This window comes from Hyla sarda (assembly GCF_029499605.1).
Source record: "Hyla sarda isolate aHylSar1 chromosome 1 unlocalized genomic scaffold, aHylSar1.hap1 SUPER_1_unloc_7, whole genome shotgun sequence".
NCBI classification, from domain to species: Eukaryota; Metazoa; Chordata; class Amphibia; order Anura; family Hylidae; genus Hyla; species Hyla sarda.
In genome coordinates this window covers 201,394-220,164 of record NW_026607593.1, presented here as the reverse complement: position 1 = coordinate 220,164, position 18,771 = coordinate 201,394, and the positions used below count along the sequence as shown (strand labels likewise).

Below are 18,771 nucleotides of genomic sequence, written 5' to 3'. Positions count from 1 at the left end.
CTTTCCTCTTCTCTCCCAGCAGGGGTGCAAGTGGTTTCCTGATTTAGATATCTTGGGGTAGAGGTTACTGCATCTCTGACAGATTGTGTCCCTGAATTTAGACCCACTTTTGTTTTCCACGGTAGATAGGTTGAATGCCTGGTCCTCCCTCCCTAGCTGGAAGGATTAATATTTTTTAAATTATTTATCTGCCTAAATTCCTCTATCTCTTCCATCTGGTTCCTGTGACCCCCCCCCCCCCCCCCCAGGAAGTACAGGGTGGGCCATTTTAATGGATACAACTTAATAAAATGGGAATGATTGGTGATATTAACTTCCTGCTTGTGGCACATTAGTATATGTGAGGGGGGAAACTTTTCGAGATGGGTGGTGACCATGGCGGCCATTATGAAGTCGGACATTTTGAATCCAACTTTTGTTTTTTCAATAGGAAGAGGGTCATGTGACACATCAAACTTATTGGGAATTTCACAAGAAAAACAATGATGTGCTTGGTATTAACGTAACTTTATTCTTTCAAGCGTTATTTACAAGTTTCTGACCACTTATAAAATGTGTTCAATGTGCTGCCCATTGTGCTGGATTGTCAATGCAACCCTCTTCTCCCACTCTTCACACACTGATAGCAACACCGTAGGAGAAATGCTAGCACAGGCTTCCAGTATCCGTAGTTTCAGGTGCTGCACATCTCGTATCTTCAAAGCAAAGACAATTGCCTTCAGATGACCCCAAAGATAAAAGTCTAAGGGGGTCAGATCGGGAGACCTTGGGGGCCATTCAACTGGCCCACAATGACCAATCCACTTTCCAGGAAACTGTTCATCTAGGAATGCTCGGACCTGACACCCATAATGTGGTGGTGCACCATCTTGCTGGAAAAACTCAGATTTTGTTCAGTGATGAGGCAAACTTTTATGTGAATGGTAAAGTTAACAAACAAAACCACTGCTATTGGTCTGACACTAACCCACTTTGGATAGATCCCTCCAAGACTGTTGGAACACAAAAATTGATAGTATGGTGTGGTATATGGGGCACAAAGATAGTGGGGCCATTCTTCATCAATGGAAACCTCAAGGACACTGGATATGCAAAATTGCTACATGATGGTGTTTCCCTCTTTATGCACTGAAGATGGTGACCACCACATTATGGGTGTCAGGTCCGAGCATTCCTAGATGAACAGTTTCCTGGAAAGTGGATTGGTCGTCGTGGGACAGTTGAATGGCCCCCAAGGTCTCCCGATCTGACCCCCTTAGAATTTTATCTTTGGGGTCATCTGAAGGCAATTGTCTATGCTGTGAAGATACGAGATGTGCAGCACCTGAAACTACGGATACTGGAAGCCTGTGCTAGCATTTCTCCTGCGGTTTTGCTATCAGTGTGTGAAGAGTGGGAGAAGAGGGTTGCATTGACAATCCAACACAATGGGCAGCACATTGAAAACATTTTATAAGTGGTCAGAAACTTGTAAATAACTCATGAAAGAATAAAGTTATGTTAAAACCAAGCACATCATTGTTTTTCTTGTGAAATTCCCAATAATTTTGATGTGTCACATGACCCTCTTCCTATTGAAAAAACAAAAGTTGGATTCAAAATGGCTGACTTCAAAATGGCCGCCATGGTCACCACCCATCTTGAAAAGTTTCCCCAGTCACATATACTACTGTGCCACAAGCAGGAAATTAATATTACCAACCATTCCCAATTGTTTAAGGTGTATCCAATGGCCCACCCTGTATTTTAATACTTTGTGTGGTGCTGATCCTTCTATTGGCAGGGGAGGTCTCCCAGACTCGGTCGGGCTCTCCTTCAAGCTCCTAAAAGGCATGGTGGATTAGCTTCTCCCGATGTCTAACTATTTTCTTGCCTCTCAGTTGGTCTATGCAGCATGGTGGATTGACCTGGATCTGTCGAACTCGGCGACTGCCTTGGCTGGAGCCCTGATGAGTTTGTATGAAGCTCTCACTAACTCACTCTACAGGTATCATTCTGGCTCCTCTTATCCCCTTCCCTTGCAAACTATAGCTAAGGTGTGGTCCGTGGTGTCGAGCAGGTTTCCGCAACCGTTGGCAACTCCTAGGGCACCCTTGTGGAGGAATGTAAATTTAGCTCACCTACATGTGTTACAGGAGGCCGGCTTTTGGGGTTCTCATGGAGTCAGATTTGTGCTTCACTTGTTCCGGGAGGATCAGGTTTTCCTCTCCTTTGCGGAAATGAAGGACAGATATGATATCCCTGGCAGTGTCTTTTATAGGTATCTTCAGCTTCAACAAGCGGTCCAGGCGCAGTTTGGCTCCTATGCTCTTCTCCAGACTCTAGAGCCTAGCCCATTTGCGAATGCTTATCATAAATGGGTGGCTGATATCCCTGATCTGTCTTAGGGCCAGTGGAAGGAAGTTGAGGGCTCATATAACTCAATGGTGATGAGTAGCAGAGATATGCTGATTCAATCACGGTATGTTTTGCGGTTATATTATACACCTGCTAAGCTGAAATGTATAGAGTTGTCTTCATCGCATTTATGTTTTCGTTGTTCTGCTGAGGTAGGTACTTTTCTACATGTGATTTGGGAGTGTCCTGTTACAGCCTCCTTTTCGAGGGAGGTGATGGGGTTTTTGGCAGACAATCTAGATTTCTTGCTTACCCTGGTAATATGCCTGCTGGGAGTCCTCAATGAGGTGGTCTCTGGTGCGCATAGATGTACACTGATCCGTTTTTCAATATTTTGTGCCATAAAGTGGTTGTGATGACGTGGGTGAATATGGTAAATAAATATGTCCCATTATACCAAGCTTTGTATAAGAGTCGTAGGTGCCCGAGGAAGTTTGATAAGGTGTGGACTCCTTGGCTTTTACTGGATGTGTCGGGTGACCTTCCATCCTTCTGGGAGGGGGTCGGAGTCACTGGGATGTGTGGTAGTGTGAATGTATGCTTGTGTGTTGGGTCTCTCTGGACGGTGCCAGAGATGCTCCTTCCCTATGTGTTTGATTGCCACTCTGTTGTCGTATCCATGTCATTGTGATGGAGTTGTCTTATGGACCTACAGAGACTCTGGTTGTATGTTGCACTTTCTTTATTTTTTGCAAAATTTAATAAATAAATACTTTAAAAAAAATGAGAGGAGTCCCATACCCCCGACAATATAACTTATATGAACTTTCCTGTTCACGAATACAGGGGAGAAGCCACATGAGCACTAGAGATAAATCCGCACTGTTCTTCAGAGAGTTGGATATTCAGCTCCTCTTCTCATATAAGATGCATTTTGGTTACTATTAGGAGCAGAAGAAATCAAATAAGAATAAAGCTTAGATAGTATTATTATTTAGGAAATAAATACAATCTCTCTAACCAATTTTGGGGACGTATGTTAGTATAATGCTTAAAACATTGGAGAGTAAAGATAAATTTACTTATAAAACCCCAGAAAGCCTGAGATTCCTCTATGGCCAAAGTCTTAGTAGAAGAATATAAATCTCGTAACGTAAAAGAATGTAAACGTTCCCACAAAGGGGAATAGGGAAAATGTGTTTAGTAATAACCATAGGGTATAAAGAAAGTGGGGTTAGGGGAGAAGGGAAATCAGAATCAGTCGTAGAGCAGTCTCGTAATACCGACAAAGTTATATATAAAAGAGGAAAGAACTAGAGAGGCCAAGGAGGAGTGCGGGGGCCACAAAATGGGCCCTATAGAAGGAGGGACTGAGGAGAATTCCATATCCACATGAGGAGGAATATAAAGGGGAGGATGAGAAAAAGAAGAGCTAACGAGCTCTAATAATCCAGACGAAGGAAAAGATTTATAATAAGTGTGTAAATCCGGAAACACAAAACCGCCGTCTAATGTCTTCAGGGTGAGCGTCTATACGGGACACGTGGTCTCTTCTGAATCATAACAAAATTACAAAATAACCATCGGATAGAAGAAAAATAACAATTCCGTACTATGATAGGGACGGACTGTAGCAAATAGTATTTTTGGTAATTATAAGATTTAAGAATCTTTTTCCTTCCAATCCACGACATATATGGGAATTTACGAGCGTGTAACTGGGTCTTCAATCTGTGTAATAATGGCGCAAAGTGTAAAGTAAAGAGATCTTGTACCAGATGTGATCAGATCTCTAGGGATTTTATACCCCGGGGAGGAAAAAGAAAAGGAAAAGAATTACACCGATGTTTACTGAACCCGGGGGACGCTGAGATATTGACGACTTCTCATATAGAAAAATGGATTTTAAGATTTGAGACGGAAAATAGACGTCAAGACGGGAAACGCTCGTCTAGGGTTTGTGATAAATAAAAGTATCTGCAGCGTCTTATGTTCAGAAGAGACGGTCTTCAAGGGAGACGCGCGGATCCTGTCTGATGCCTTGAATTAAAGTCTCTATAATCATAATGAGAAGGGGGCGGGGACAACACTGACGCGTTACATTCCCTATATACAACGGCAGGGACAATATTACATTTATTATAAGTCCAGTGTGCGGAGATGATTATAAGAATAATAAATAATATAAGAAAGAAAACTTTTATTAACCATTGGTAACAAGTTTGGAGATGCAGCATATGATATATGTATAAATGTCAGATATCCTATGTACATGGATAATATATAGATGTGTTATCTGCATCATTTACTGCTCTGAATTGGCTTCTCTCCTGTGTGAGTTCTTTGATGTACAACAAGACTTGATTTCAGAGCAAAACATTTCCCACATTCTGAACATAAAAATGGCTTCTCTCCTGTGTGAGTTCTTTGATGTCGAATAAGATGTGATTGCTGAGTAAAACATTTCCCACATTCTAAGCATGAAAATTGCTTCTCTTCTGTGTGAGTTTTTTGATGTTGAATAAGATTTGGTTTCAGAGTAAAACATTTCCCACATTCTGAACATGAAAATGGCTTGTCTCCTGTGTGAGTTTTTTGATGTACAACAAGACCGGATTTAAAAGTAAAACATTTCCCACATTCTGAACATGAATATGGCTTATCTCCTGTGTGTGTTCTTTGATGTTGAACCAAACTTGATTTTACAGTAAAACATTTCCCACATTCTGAACATGAAAATGGCTTGTCTCCTGTATGAGCTCTTTGATGTTGAACAAGACTTGATTTTACAGTAAAACATTTCCCACATTCTGAACATGAAAATGGCTTCTCTCCTGTGTGAGCTCTTTGATGTTGAACAAGACTTGATTTTACAGTAAAACATTTCCCACATTCTGAGCATGAAAATGGCTTCTCTTCTGTGTGAGTTCTTTGATGTTTAATAAAATTTGGTTTCAGAGTAAAACATTTCCCACATTCTGAACATGAAAATGGCTTGTCTCCTGTGTGAGCACTTTGATGTTGAACAAGACTTGATTTTAAAGTAAAACATTTCCCACATTCTGAACATGAAAATGGCTTCTCTCCTGTGTGAGTTCTTTGATGTTGAATAAGATGTGATTTCCGAGTAAAACATTTTCCACATTCTGAGCATGAAAATGGCTTCTCTTCTGTGTGAGTTCTTTGATGTTGAATAAGATGTGATTTCCGAGTAAAACATTTTCCACATTCTGAGCATGAAATTGGCTTCTCTCCTGTGTGAGTTCTTTGATGTACAACAAGACCGGATTTAAAAGGAAAACATTTCCCACATTCTGAGCATGAAAATAGCTTCTCTCCTGTGTGATTTCTTTGATGTACAACAAGACGTGATTTAAAAGGAAAACATTTCCCACATTCTGAGCATGAATATGGTTTCTTTTCTGTATGAGCTCGTTGATGTCCAACATCCCTTCTGTGACCGTTTTTTTGCTGAACATCCTGTGATGAATGAGATGACAGGACCTGTATATAAGGATGAGATGACAGATCTTGGCTGTGAAGGGCTGAGGGTGTATCTGGGATAATGGAATGTTCTTCATATGTATCTTGTGTGATATCATCATCTGCTTTGTAATCTGAAGATATAAGATTCTCCTCTGATCTCCTGGTACAAGAATCTGCCAAGAATAAAACAGATTTTATCAGTATTAACCCTTAACATCCCAGGATATTTAAGCTTTTGTGTTTTTCTTTTTTTTCCCTCCTCTCCTCCCAGCCTAAACTCTTTTCTTTTCCCATCTACACTGGGTTTAAGAGCTTGTTTTTGTGGGACCGATCTTACACTGTATTGCACCACCAATGATTCTCAGTAAGGCTGTATAAATGCTGATGTCAGCTTTGACTGTAGCATATAAGTGGTTAATATCCAGCATCAGAGATTGCTCTGTGTCAGCTATTAGCAGCCACCCTCAGCTGAAGAATGTGGCCAAGATCCAACAGGTACAGAGGGGGCACAGGTCCCGGGGCCACCCCATACACCCTTAACTGCCCCATGAGGTAAATAAAAATCATAAGTCATTAAGGGGTTAAAATGTTTATATATTTTTGTTAAATCTTGTCCAGATCATTACACAATGGAACAATCATCATCCTACCTTGTGTTAATGATCACTGTGTATAGTCTCCTGTAATGTCTCCATGATAATCTTCTCCTCGCTGTGTATAGTCTTCTGTAATGTCTCCATGATAATCTTCTCCTCGCTGTGTATAGTCTCCTGTAATGTCTCCATGATAATCTTCTCCTCGCTGTGTATAGTCTCCTGTAATGTCTCCATGATAATCTTCCCCTCGCTGTGTATAGTCTCCTGTAATGTCTCCATGATAATCTTCTCCTCGCTGTGTATAGTCTCCTGTAATGTCTCCATGATAATCTTCCCCTCGCTGTGTATAGTCCTGTAATGTCTCCATGATAATCTTCTCCTCGCTGTGTATAGTCTCCTGTAATGTCTCCATGATAATCTTCCCCTCGCTGTGTATAGTCCTGTAATGTCTCCATGATAATCTTCTCCTCGCTGTGTATAGTCTCCTGTAATGTCTCCATGATAATCTTCTCCTCGCTGTGTATAGTCTCCTGTAATGTCTCCATGATAATCTTCTCCTCGCTGTGTATAGTCTCCTGTAATGTCTCCATGATAATCTTCTCCTCGCTGTGTATAGTCTCCTGTAATATCTCCATGATAATCTTCTCCTCGCTGTGTATAGTCTCCTGTAATGTCTCCATGATAATCTTCTCCTCGCTGTGTATAGTCTCCTGTAATGTCTCCATGATAATCTTCTCCTCGCTGTGTATAGTCTCCTGTAATGTCTCCATGATAATCTTCTCCTCGCTGTGTATAGTCTCCTGTAATGTCTCCATGATAATCTTCCCCTCGCTGTGTATAGTCCTGTAATGTCTCCATGATAATCTTCTCCTCACTGTGTATAGTCTCCTGTAATGTCTCCATGATAATCTTCTCGCTTTGTATAGTCCTGTAATGTCTCCATGATAATCTTCTCCTCGCTGTGTATAGTCTCCTGTAATGTCTCCATGATAATCTTCTCCTCGCTGTGTATATTCCTGTAATGTCTCCATGATAATCTTCTCCTCGCTGTGTATAGTCTCCTGTAATGTCTCCATGATAATCTTCTCCTCACTGTGTATAGTCTCCTGTAATGTCTCCATGATAATCTTCTCCTCGCTGTGTATAGTCTCCTGTAATGTCTCCATGATAATCTTCTCCTCGCTGTGTATAGTCTCCTGTAATGTCTCCATGATAATCTTCTCCTCGCTGTGTATAGTCTCCTGTAATGTCTCCATGATAATCTTCTCCTCGCTGTGTATAGTCTCCTGTAATGTCTCCATGATAATCTTCTCCTCGCTGTGTATAGTCTCCTGTAATGTCTCCATGATAATCTTCTCCTCGCTGTGTATAGTCTCCTGTAATGTCTCCATGATAATCTTCTCCTCGCTGTGTATAGTCCTGTAATGTCTCCATGATAATCTTCTCCTCGCTGTGTATAGTCTCCTGTAATGTCTCCATGATAATCTTCTCCTCGCTGTGTATAGTCTCCTGTAATGTCTCCATGATAATCTTCTCCTCGCTGTGTATAGTCTCCTGTAATGTCTCCATGATAATCTTCTCCTCGCTGTGTATAGTCTCCTGTAATGTCTCCATGATAAATTTCTCCTCGCCGTGTATAGTCTCCTGTAATATCTCCATGATAATCTTCTCCTCGCTGTGTATAGTCCCTGTAATGTCTCCATGATAATCTTCTCCTCGCTGTGTATAGTCTCCTGTAATGTCTCCATGATAATCTTCTCCTCGCTGTGTATAGTCCCTGTAATGTCTCCATGATAATCTTCTCCTCGCTGTGTATAGTCTCCTGTAATATCTCCATGATAATCTTCTCCTCGCTGTGTATAGTCCCTGTAATGTCTCCATGATAATCTTCTCCTCGCTGTGTATAGTCTCCTGTAATGTCTCCATGATAATCTTCTCCTCACTGTGTATAGTCTCCTGTAATGTCTCCATGATAATCTTCCCCTCGCTGTGTATAGTCTCCTGTAATGTCTCCATGATAATCTTCTCCTCGCTGTGTATAGTCTCCTGTAATGTCTCCATGATAATCTTCTCCTCGCTGTGTATAGTCTCCTGTAATGTCTCCATGATAATCTTCTCCTCGCTGTGTATAGTCTCCTGTAATGTCTCCATGATAATCTCCTCCTCGCTGTGTATAGTCCTGTAATGTCTCCATGATAATCTTCTCCTCGCTGTGTATAGTCTCCTGTAATGTCTCCATAATAATCTTCTCCTCGCTGTGTATAGTCTCCTGTAATGTCTCCATGATAATCTTCTCCTCGCTGTGTATAGTCTCCTGTAATGTCTCCATGATAATCTTCTCCTCGCTGTGTATAGTCTCCTGTAATGTCTCCATGATAATCTTCTCCTCGCTGTGTATAGTCTCCTGTAATGTCTCCATGATAATCTTCTCCTCGCTGTGTATAGTCCTGTAATGTCTCCATGATAATCTTCTCCTCGCTGTGTATAGTCTCCTGTAATGTCTCCATGATAATCTTCTCCTCGCTGTGTATAGTCTCCTGTAATGTCTCCATGATAATCTTCTCCTCGCTGTGTATAGTCCCTCTAATGTCTCCATGATAATCTTCTCCTCGCTGTGTATAGTCTCCTTGTTACGCCGAGCGCTCCGGGTCCCCGCTCCTCCCCGGAGCGCTGCAGTGAGGAGAGTGTAGCGAGCGCTCCGGGGAGAGATTTTAGCATCAAAAAAGGTCAGAGGGAAAACCTTCTTTTTAGTGGATTGGGAGGGTTGTGGTCCAGAAGAGAGGTCCTGGGAACCTGAGGACAATATCCTGGACAAAAGTCTGGTCCTCAGGTTCTCAGGCTCCAAGAAGAGGGGGAGACCCAAGGGGGGGGGTACTGTTACGCCGAGCGCTCCGGGTCCCCGCTCCTCCCCGGAGCGCTCGCTACACTCTCCTCACTGCAGCGCTCCGGTCAGTTCCACTGACCCGGGGCGCTGCGATACCGCCTCCAGCCGGGATGCGATTCGCGATGCGGGTAGCGCCCGCTCGCGATGCGCACCCCGGCTCCCGTACCTGACTCGCTCTCCGTCAGTCCTGTCCCGGCGCGCGCGGCCCCGCTCCCTAGGGCGCGCGCGCGCCGGGTCTTTGCGATTTAAAGGGCCACTGCGCCGCTGATTGGCGCAGTGGTTCCAATTAGTGTTATCACCTGTGCACTTCCCTATATCACCTCACTTCCCCTTCACTCCCTCGCCGGATCTTGTTGCCATCGTGCCAGTGAAAGCGTTTCCTTGTGTGTTCCTAGCCTGTGTTCCAGACCTCCTGCCGTTGCCCCTGACTACGATCCTTGCTGCCTGCCCCGACCTTCTGCTACGTCCGACCTTGCTTCTGTCTACTCCCTTGTACCGCGCCTATCTTCAGCAGCCAGAGAGGTTGAGCCGTTGCTAGTGGATACGACCTGGTCACTACCGCTGCAGCAAGACCATCCCGCTTTGCGGCGGGCTCTGGTGAAAACCAGTAGTGACTTAGAACCGATCCACTAGCACGGTCCACGCCAATCCCTCTCTGGCACAGAGGATCCACTACCTGCCAGCCGGCATCGTGACAGTAGATCCGGCCATGGATCCCGCTGAAGTTCCTCTGCCAGTTGTCGCTGACCTCACCACGGTGGTCGCCCAGCAGTCACAACAGATAGCGCAACAAGGCCAACAGCTGTCTCAACTGACCGTTATGCTACAGCAGTTACTACCACAGCTTCAGCAATCATCTCCTCCGCCAGCTCCTGCACCTCCTCCGCAGCGAGTGGCCGCTTCTGGACTACGACTATCCTTGCCGGATAAATTTGATGGGGACTCTAAGTTTTGCCGTGGCTTTCTTTCCCAATGTTCATTGCACTTGGAGATGATGTCGGACCAGTTCCCCACTGAAAGGTCTAAGGTGGCTTTCGTAGTCAGCCTTCTGTCTGGAAAAGCCCTGTCTTGGGCCACACCGCTCTGGGACCGCAATGACCCCGTCACTGCCTCTGTACACTCCTTCTTCTCGGAAATTCGAAGTGTCTTTGAGGAACCTGCCCGAGCCTCTTCTGCTGAGACTGCCCTGTTGAACCTGGTCCAGGGTAATTCTTCCGTTGGCGAGTATGCCGTACAATTCCGTACTCTTGCTTCAGAATTATCCTGGAATAATGAGGCACTCTGCGCGACCTTTAAAAAAGGCCTATCCAGCAACATTAAAGATGTTCTGGCCGCACGAGAAATCCCTGCTAATCTACATGAACTCATTCACCTAGCCACTCGCATTGACATGCGTTTTTCCGAAAGGCGTCAGGAGCTCCGCCAGGATATGGACTCTGTTCGCACGAGGCGTTTCTTCTCCCCGGCTCCTCTCTCCTCTGGTCCCCTGCAATCTGTTCCTGTGCCTCCCGCCGTGGAGGCTATGCAGGTCGACCGGTCTCGCCTGACACCTCATGAGAGGACACGACGCCGCATGGAGAATCTCTGCCTGTACTGTGCTAGTACCGAACACTTCCTGAAGGATTGTCCTATCCGTCCTCCCCGCCTGGAAAGACGTACGCTGACTCCGCACAAAGGTGAGACAGTCCTTGATGTCTACTCTGCTTCTCCACGTCTTACTGTGCCTGTGCGGATGTCTGCCTCTGCCTTCTCCTTCTCTGCTGTGGCCTTCTTGGACTCCGGATCTGCAGGAAATTTTATTTTGGCCTCTCTCGTCAACAGGTTCAACATCCCGGTGACCAGTCTCGCCAGACCCCTCTACATCAATTGTGTAAACAATGAAAGATTGGACTGTACCATACGTTTCCGCACGGAGCCCCTTCTAATGTGCATCGGATCTCATCACGAGAGGATTGAACTTTTGGTCCTCCCCAATTGCACTTCTGAAATTCTCCTTGGACTTCCCTGGCTTCAGTTTCATTCCCCAACCCTGGATTGGTCCACTGGGGAAATCAAGAGTTGGGGGCCCTCTTGTTCCAAGGACTGCCTAAAACCGGTTCCCAGTAACCCTTGCCGTGACTCTGTGGTTCCTCCTGTAACCGGTCTCCCTAAGGCCTATATGGACTTTGCGGACGTTTTTTGCAAAAAACAAGCTGAGACTCTACCTCCTCACAGGCCTTATGATTGTCCTATTGACCTCCTCCCGGGCACTACTCCACCCCGGGGCAGAATCTATCCTCTGTCCGTCCCAGAGACTCTTGCCATGTCTGAATACGTCCAGGAAAATTTAAAAAAGGGCTTTATCCGTAAATCCTCCTCTCCTGCCGGAGCCGGATTTTTCTTTGTGTCCAAAAAAGATGGCTCTCTACGTCCTTGCATTGACTACCGCGGTCTTAATAAAATCACGGTTAAGAACCGCTACCCCCTACCCCTCATCTCTGAACTCTTTGATCGCCTCCAAGGTGCCCACATTTTTACCAAACTGGACTTAAGAGGTGCTTATAATCTCATCCGCATCAGAGAGGGGGATGAATGGAAAACGGCATTTAACACCAGAGATGGACACTTTGAGTATCTGGTCATGCCCTTTGGCCTGTGCAACGCCCCTGGCGTCTTCCAAGACTTTGTTAATGAAATTTTTCGTGATCTCCTATACTCCTGTGTTGTTGTATATCTGGACGATATCCTGATTTTTTCTGCCAATCTAGAAGAACACCGCCAGCATGTCCGTATGGTTCTTCAGAGACTTCGTGACAATCAACTCTATGCCAAAATAGAGAAATGTCTGTTTGAATGCCAATCTCTTCCTTTCCTAGGATACTTGGTCTCTGGCCAGGGACTACAAATGGATCCAGACAAACTCTCTGCCGTCTTAGATTGGCCACGCCCCTCCGGACTCCGTGCCATCCAACGTTTTTTGGGGTTCGCCAATTATTACAGGCAATTTATTCCACATTTTTCTACCGTTGTGGCTCCTATTGTGGCTTTAACCAAAAAAAATGCCGATCCCAAGTCTTGGCCTCCTCAAGCGGAAGACGCCTTTAAACGGCTCAAGTCTGCCTTTTCTTCGGCTCCCGTGCTCTCCAGACCTGACCCATCTAAACCCTTCCTATTGGAGGTTGATGCCTCCTCAGTGGGAGCTGGAGCTGTCCTTCTACAAAAAAACTCTTCCGGGCATGCTGTTACTTGTGGTTTTTTTTCTAGGACCTTCTCTCCGGCGGAGAGGAACTACTCCATCGGGGATCGAGAGCTTCTAGCCATTAAATTAGCACTTGAGGAATGGAGGCATCTGCTGGAGGGATCAAGATTTCCAGTTATTATTTACACCGATCACAAGAACCTCTCCTACCTCCAGTCTGCCCAACGGCTGAATCCTCGTCAGGCCAGGTGGTCTCTGTTCTTTGCCCGATTTAATTTTGAGATTCACTTTCGTCCTGCCGATAAGAACATTAGGGCCGATGCTCTCTCTCGTTCCTCAGATGCTTCTGAACTTGAACTCTCTCCTCAACACATCATTCCTCCTGACTGCCTGATTTCCACTTCTCCAGCCTCCATCAGGCAAACTCCTCCAGGAAAGACCTTTGTTTCTCCACGCCAACGCCTCGGAATCCTCAAATGGGGTCACTCCTCCCATCTCGCAGGTCATGCGGGCATCAAGAAATCTGTGCAACTCATCTCTCGCTTCTATTGGTGGCCGACTCTAGAGACTGATGTGGTGGACTTTGTGCGAGCCTGCACTATCTGTGCCCGGGATAAGACTCCTCGCCAGAAGCCCGCTGGTTTTCTTCATCCTCTGCCTGTCCCCGAACAGCCTTGGTCTCTGATTGGTATGGATTTTATTACTGACTTACCCCCATCCCATGGCAACACTGTTATTTGGGTGGTCGTTGATCGATTCTCCAAAATGGCACATTTCATCCCTCTTCCTGGTCTTCCTTCAGCGCCTCAGTTGGCTAAACAATTTTTTGTACACATTTTTCGTCTTCACGGGTTGCCTACGCAGATCGTCTCGGATAGAGGCGTCCAATTCGTGTCTAAATTCTGGAGGGCTCTCTGTAAACAACTCAAGATTAAATTAAATTTTTCTTCTGCATATCATCCTCAATCCAATGGACAAGTAGAAAGAATTAACCAGGTCTTGGGTGATTATTTACGACATTTTGTTTCCTCCCGCCAGGATGACTGGGCAGATCTTCTACCTTGGGCCGAATTCTCGTATAATTTCAGAGTCTCTGAATCTTCCTCCAAATCCCCATTTTTCGTGGTGTACGGCCGTCACCCTCTTCCTCCCCTCCCTACCCCCTTGCCCTCTGGTCTGCCCGCTGTGGATGAAATTTCTCGTGATCTTTCCATCATATGGAGAGAGACCCAAAATTCTCTCTTACAGGCTTCTTCACGCATGAAGAAATTCGCGGATAAGAAAAGAAGAGCTCCTCCCATTTTTTCCCCTGGAGACAAGGTATGGCTCTCCGCTAAATATGTCCGCTTCCGTGTCCCTAGCTATAAGTTGGGACCACGCTATCTTGGTCCTTTCAAAATTTTGCGCCAGATTAATCCTGTCTCTTACAAACTTCTTCTTCCTCCTTCTCTTCGTATTCCTAATGCCTTTCACGTTTCTCTTCTTAAACCACTTATCATTAACCGTTTCTCTCCCAAATCTGTTCCTCCCACTCCTGTCTCCGGCTCCTCGGACATCTTCTCCGTCAAAGAGATTTTAGCATCAAAAAAGGTCAGAGGGAAAACCTTCTTTTTAGTGGATTGGGAGGGTTGTGGTCCAGAAGAGAGGTCCTGGGAACCTGAGGACAATATCCTGGACAAAAGTCTGGTCCTCAGGTTCTCAGGCTCCAAGAAGAGGGGGAGACCCAAGGGGGGGGGGTACTGTTACGCCGAGCGCTCCGGGTCCCCGCTCCTCCCCGGAGCGCTCGCTACACTCTCCTCACTGCAGCGCTCCGGTCAGTTCCACTGACCCGGGGCGCTGCGATACCGCCTCCAGCCGGGATGCGATTCGCGATGCGGGTAGCGCCCGCTCGCGATGCGCACCCCGGCTCCCGTACCTGACTCGCTCTCCGTCAGTCCTGTCCCGGCGCGCGCGGCCCCGCTCCCTAGGGCGCGCGCGCGCCGGGTCTTTGCGATTTAAAGGGCCACTGCGCCGCTGATTGGCGCAGTGGTTCCAATTAGTGTTATCACCTGTGCACTTCCCTATATCACCTCACTTCCCCTTCACTCCCTCGCCGGATCTTGTTGCCATCGTGCCAGTGAAAGCGTTTCCTTGTGTGTTCCTAGCCTGTGTTCCAGACCTCCTGCCGTTGCCCCTGACTACGATCCTTGCTGCCTGCCCCGACCTTCTGCTACGTCCGACCTTGCTTCTGTCTACTCCCTTGTACCGCGCCTATCTTCAGCAGCCAGAGAGGTTGAGCCGTTGCTAGTGGATACGACCTGGTCACTACCGCCGCAGCAAGACCATCCCGCTTTGCGGCGGGCTCTGGTGAAAACCAGTAGTGACTTAGAACCGATCCACTAGCACGGTCCACGCCAATCCCTCTCTGGCACAGAGGATCCACTACCTGCCAGCCGGCATCGTGACACTCCTGTAATGTCTCCATGATAATATTCTCCTCGCTGTGTATAGTCTCCTGTAATGTCTCCATGATAATCTTCTCCTCGCTGTGTATAGTCTCCTGTAATGTCTCCATGATAATCTTCTCCTCGCTGTGTATAGTCCCTGTAATGTCTCCATGATAATCTCCTCCTCGCTGTGTATAGTCCTGTAATGTCTCCATGATAATCTTCTCCTCGCTGTGTATAGTCTCCTGTAATGTCTCCATGATAATCTTCTCCTCGCTGTGTATAGTCTCCTGTAATGTCTCCATGATAATCTTCTCCTCGCTGTGTATAGTCTCCTGTAATGTCTCCATGATAATCTTCCCCTAGCTGTGTATAGTCTCCTGTAATGTCTCCATGATAATCTTCTCCTCGCCGTGTATAGTCTCCTGTAATATCTCCATGATAATCTTCTCCTCTATGTGTATAGTCTCCTGTAATTTCTCCATGATAATCTTCTCCTCGCTGTGTATAGTCTCCTGTAATGTCTCCATGATAATCTTCTCCTCGCTGTGTATAGTCCTGTAATGTCTCCATGATAATCTTCTCCTCGCTGTGTATAGTCTCCTGTAATGTCTCCATGATAATCTTCTCCTCGCTGTGTATAGTCTCCTGTAATGTCTCCATGATAATCTTCTCCTCGCTGTGTATAGTCTCCTGTAATGTCTCCATGATAATCTTCTCCTCCCTTTGTAGTCTCCTGTAATGTCTCCATGATAATCTTCTCCTCGCTGTGTATAGTCTCCTGCAATGTATCCATGATAATCTTCTCCTCGCTGTGTATAGTCTCCTGTAATGTCTCCATGATAATCTTCTCCTCGCTGTGTATAGTCTCCTGTAATATCTCCATGATAATCTTCTCCTCTATGTGTATAGTCTCCTGTAATTTCTCCATGATAATCTTCTCCTCGCTGTGTATAGTCTCCTGTAATGTCTCCATGATAATCTTCCCCTCGCTGTGTATAGTCTCCTGTAATGTCTCCATAATAATCTTCTCCTCGCTGTGTATAGTCTCCTGTAATGTCTCCATGATAATCTTCTCCTCGCTGTGTATAGTCTCCTGTAATGTCTCCATGATAATCTTCTCTTCGCTGTGTATAGTCCCTGTAATGTCTCCATGATAATCTTCTCCTCGCTGTGTATAGTCTCCTGTAATGTCTCCATGATAATCTTCTCCTCGCTGTGTATAGTCCCTGTAATGTCTCCATGATAATCTTCTCCTCGCTGTGTACAGTCCTGTAATGTCTCCACGATAATCTTCTCCTCGCTGTGTATAGTCTCCTGTAATGTCTCCATGATAATCTTCTCCTCGCTGTGTCTAGTCTCCTGTAATGTCTCCATGATAATCTTCTCCTCGCTATGTATAGTCTCCTGTAATGTCTCCATGATAATCTTCTCCTCGCTGTGTATAGTCTCCTGTAATGTCTCCATGATAATCTTCTCCTCGCTGTGTATAGTCCCTGTAATGTCTCCATGATAATCTTCTCCTCGCTGTGTATAGTCCTGTAATGTCTCCATGATAATCTTCTCCTCGCTGTGTATAGTCTCCTGTAATGTCTCCATGATAATCTTCTCCTCGCTGTGTATAGTCTCCTGTAATGTCTCCATGATAATATTCTCCTCGCTGTGCATAGTCTCCTGTAATGTCTCCATGATAATCTTCTCCTCGCTGTGTATAGTCCCTGTAATGTCTCCATGATAATCTTCTCCTCGCTGTGTATAGTCTCCTGCAATGTCTCCATGATAATCTTCTCCTCGCTGTGTATAGTCTCCTGCAATGTATCCATGATAATCTTCTCTTCGCTGTGTATAGTCTCCTGTAATGTCTCCATGATAATCTTCCCCTAGCTGTGTATAGTCTCCTGTAATGTCTCCATGATAATCTTCTCCTCGCTGTGTATAGTCTCCTGTAATATCTCCATGATAATCTTCTCCTCTATGTGTATAGTCTCCTGTAATTTCTCCATGATAATCTTCTCCTCGCTGTGTATAGTCTCCTGTAATGTCTCCATGATAATCTTCCCCTCGCTGTGTATAGTCTCCTGTAATGTCTCCATGATAATCTTCTCCTCGCTGTGTATAGTCTCCTGTAATGTCTCCATGATAATCTTCTCCTCGCTGTGTATAGTCCCTGTAATGTCTCCATGATAATCTTCTCCTCGCTGTGTATAGTCCCTGTAATGTCTCCATGATAATCTTCTCCTCGCTGTGTACAGTCCTGTAATGTCTCCACGATAATCTTCTCCTCGCTGTGTATATAGTCTCCTGTAATGTCTCCATGATAATCTTCTCCTCGCTGTGTCTAGTCTCCTGTAATGTCTCCATGATAATCTTCTCCTCGCTATGTATAGTCTCCTGTAATGTCTCCATGATAATCTTCTCCTCGCTGTGTATAGTCTCCTGTAATTTCTCCATGATAATCTTCTCCTCGCTGTGTATAGTCTCCTGTAATGTCTCCATGATAATCTTCTCCTCCCTTTGTAGTCTCCTGTAATGTCTCCATGACAATCTTCTCCTCGCTGTGTATAGTCTCCTGCAATGTATCCATGATAATCTTCTCTTCGCTGTGTATAGTCTCCTGTAATGTCTCCATGATAATCTTCTCCTCGCTGTGTATAGTCTCTGTAATGTCTCCATGATAATCTCCTCCTCGCTGTGTATAGTCCTGTAATGTCTCCATGATAATCTCCTCCTCGCTGTGTATAGTCTCCTGTAATGTCTCCATGATAATCTTCTCCTCGCTGTGTATAGTCTCCTGTAATGTCTCCATGATAATCTTCTCCTCGCTGTGTATAGTCTCCTGTAATGTCTCCATGATAATATTCTCCTCGCTGTGCATAGTCTCCTGTAATGTCTCCATGATAATCTTCCCGTCGCTGTGTATAGTATCCTGTAATGTCTCCATGATAATCTTCTCCTCGTTGTGTATAGTCTCCTGTAATGTCTCCATGATGATCTTTTCCTCGCTGTGTATAGTCCCTGTAAGGTCTCCATGATAATCTTCTCCTCGCTGTGTACAGTCTCCTGTAATGTCTCCATGATAATCTTCTCCTCGCTGTGCATAGTCTCCTGTAATGTCTCCATGATAATCTTCTCCTCGCTGTGTATAGTCTCCTGTAATTTCTCCATGATAATCTTCCTGTCGCTGTGTATAGTATCCTGTAATGTCTCCATGATAATCTTCTCCACCCTTTGTAGTCTCCTGTAATGTCTCCATGATAATCTTCTCCTCGCTGTGTATAGTCTCCTGTAATGTCTCCATGATAATCTTCTCCTCGCTGTGTATAGTCTCCTGTAATGTCTCTATGATAATATTCTCCTCGCTGTGTATAGCTCCTCCTTGTTCCCAGTCTCCTTTCCTCTGTCATTCTATCCTTGTTCCCATTCTCCCCACATCGGCCGCTCTCTCCTCCCCTCCCCCATGTACAGATCACATGACCTATGCCCTTTCATCAATCACTTTTAACCATCTGATTCCATTGTGTAATATAAAAGTCGTCCCATAAATCACTGCTCCATCTCTTGCCTCTTATTCTCCGGTAATATCTGCAGGGATCTGTCTCTGCTACTTCTATCACAAAGCAGCTATGATAGCAGAGCAGGGACACCTTACTAGGAGCAGGAACATTGTCTTTGGCAGGTGTCCCTGCTCCCCAGCACAATTTCAATGGTGCCCTACACTATTTAGATCCAATAACGACCCAGGAAATTAAATTTTTGCATCTTCATTTGTTTCCTCCTCTCCTAAGAGCCATCACTCATTTTTCCACCTCTAGACCCTTATGCTTGTTTTTTGCGGGAACAATCATGTTATGTGCTGTAAAATTG

The 18,771-nt window shown here is 45.2% G+C and overlaps 2 protein-coding genes across 3 annotated transcripts in view; both read right to left on the bottom strand.

Moving 5' to 3' along the window:
• Positions 1-18,771, bottom strand: part of LOC130298252 (zinc finger protein 850-like) — a 411,906-nt gene that overhangs the window by 199,565 nt on the left and 193,570 nt on the right. The window lies entirely within an intron of this gene.
• Positions 3,298-18,771, bottom strand: part of LOC130298254 (oocyte zinc finger protein XlCOF22-like) — a 30,552-nt gene continuing 15,078 nt past the window's right edge. For both annotated transcript variants that reach the window (XM_056551178.1, XM_056551179.1), the window contains exon 3: positions 3,298-5,996. In XM_056551178.1, coding sequence (XP_056407153.1) covers positions 4,639-5,996 — 1,358 coding nt within the window. In that variant the 3' untranslated portion in view covers positions 3,298-4,638. The remainder of the gene's footprint in view (positions 5,997-18,771) is intronic.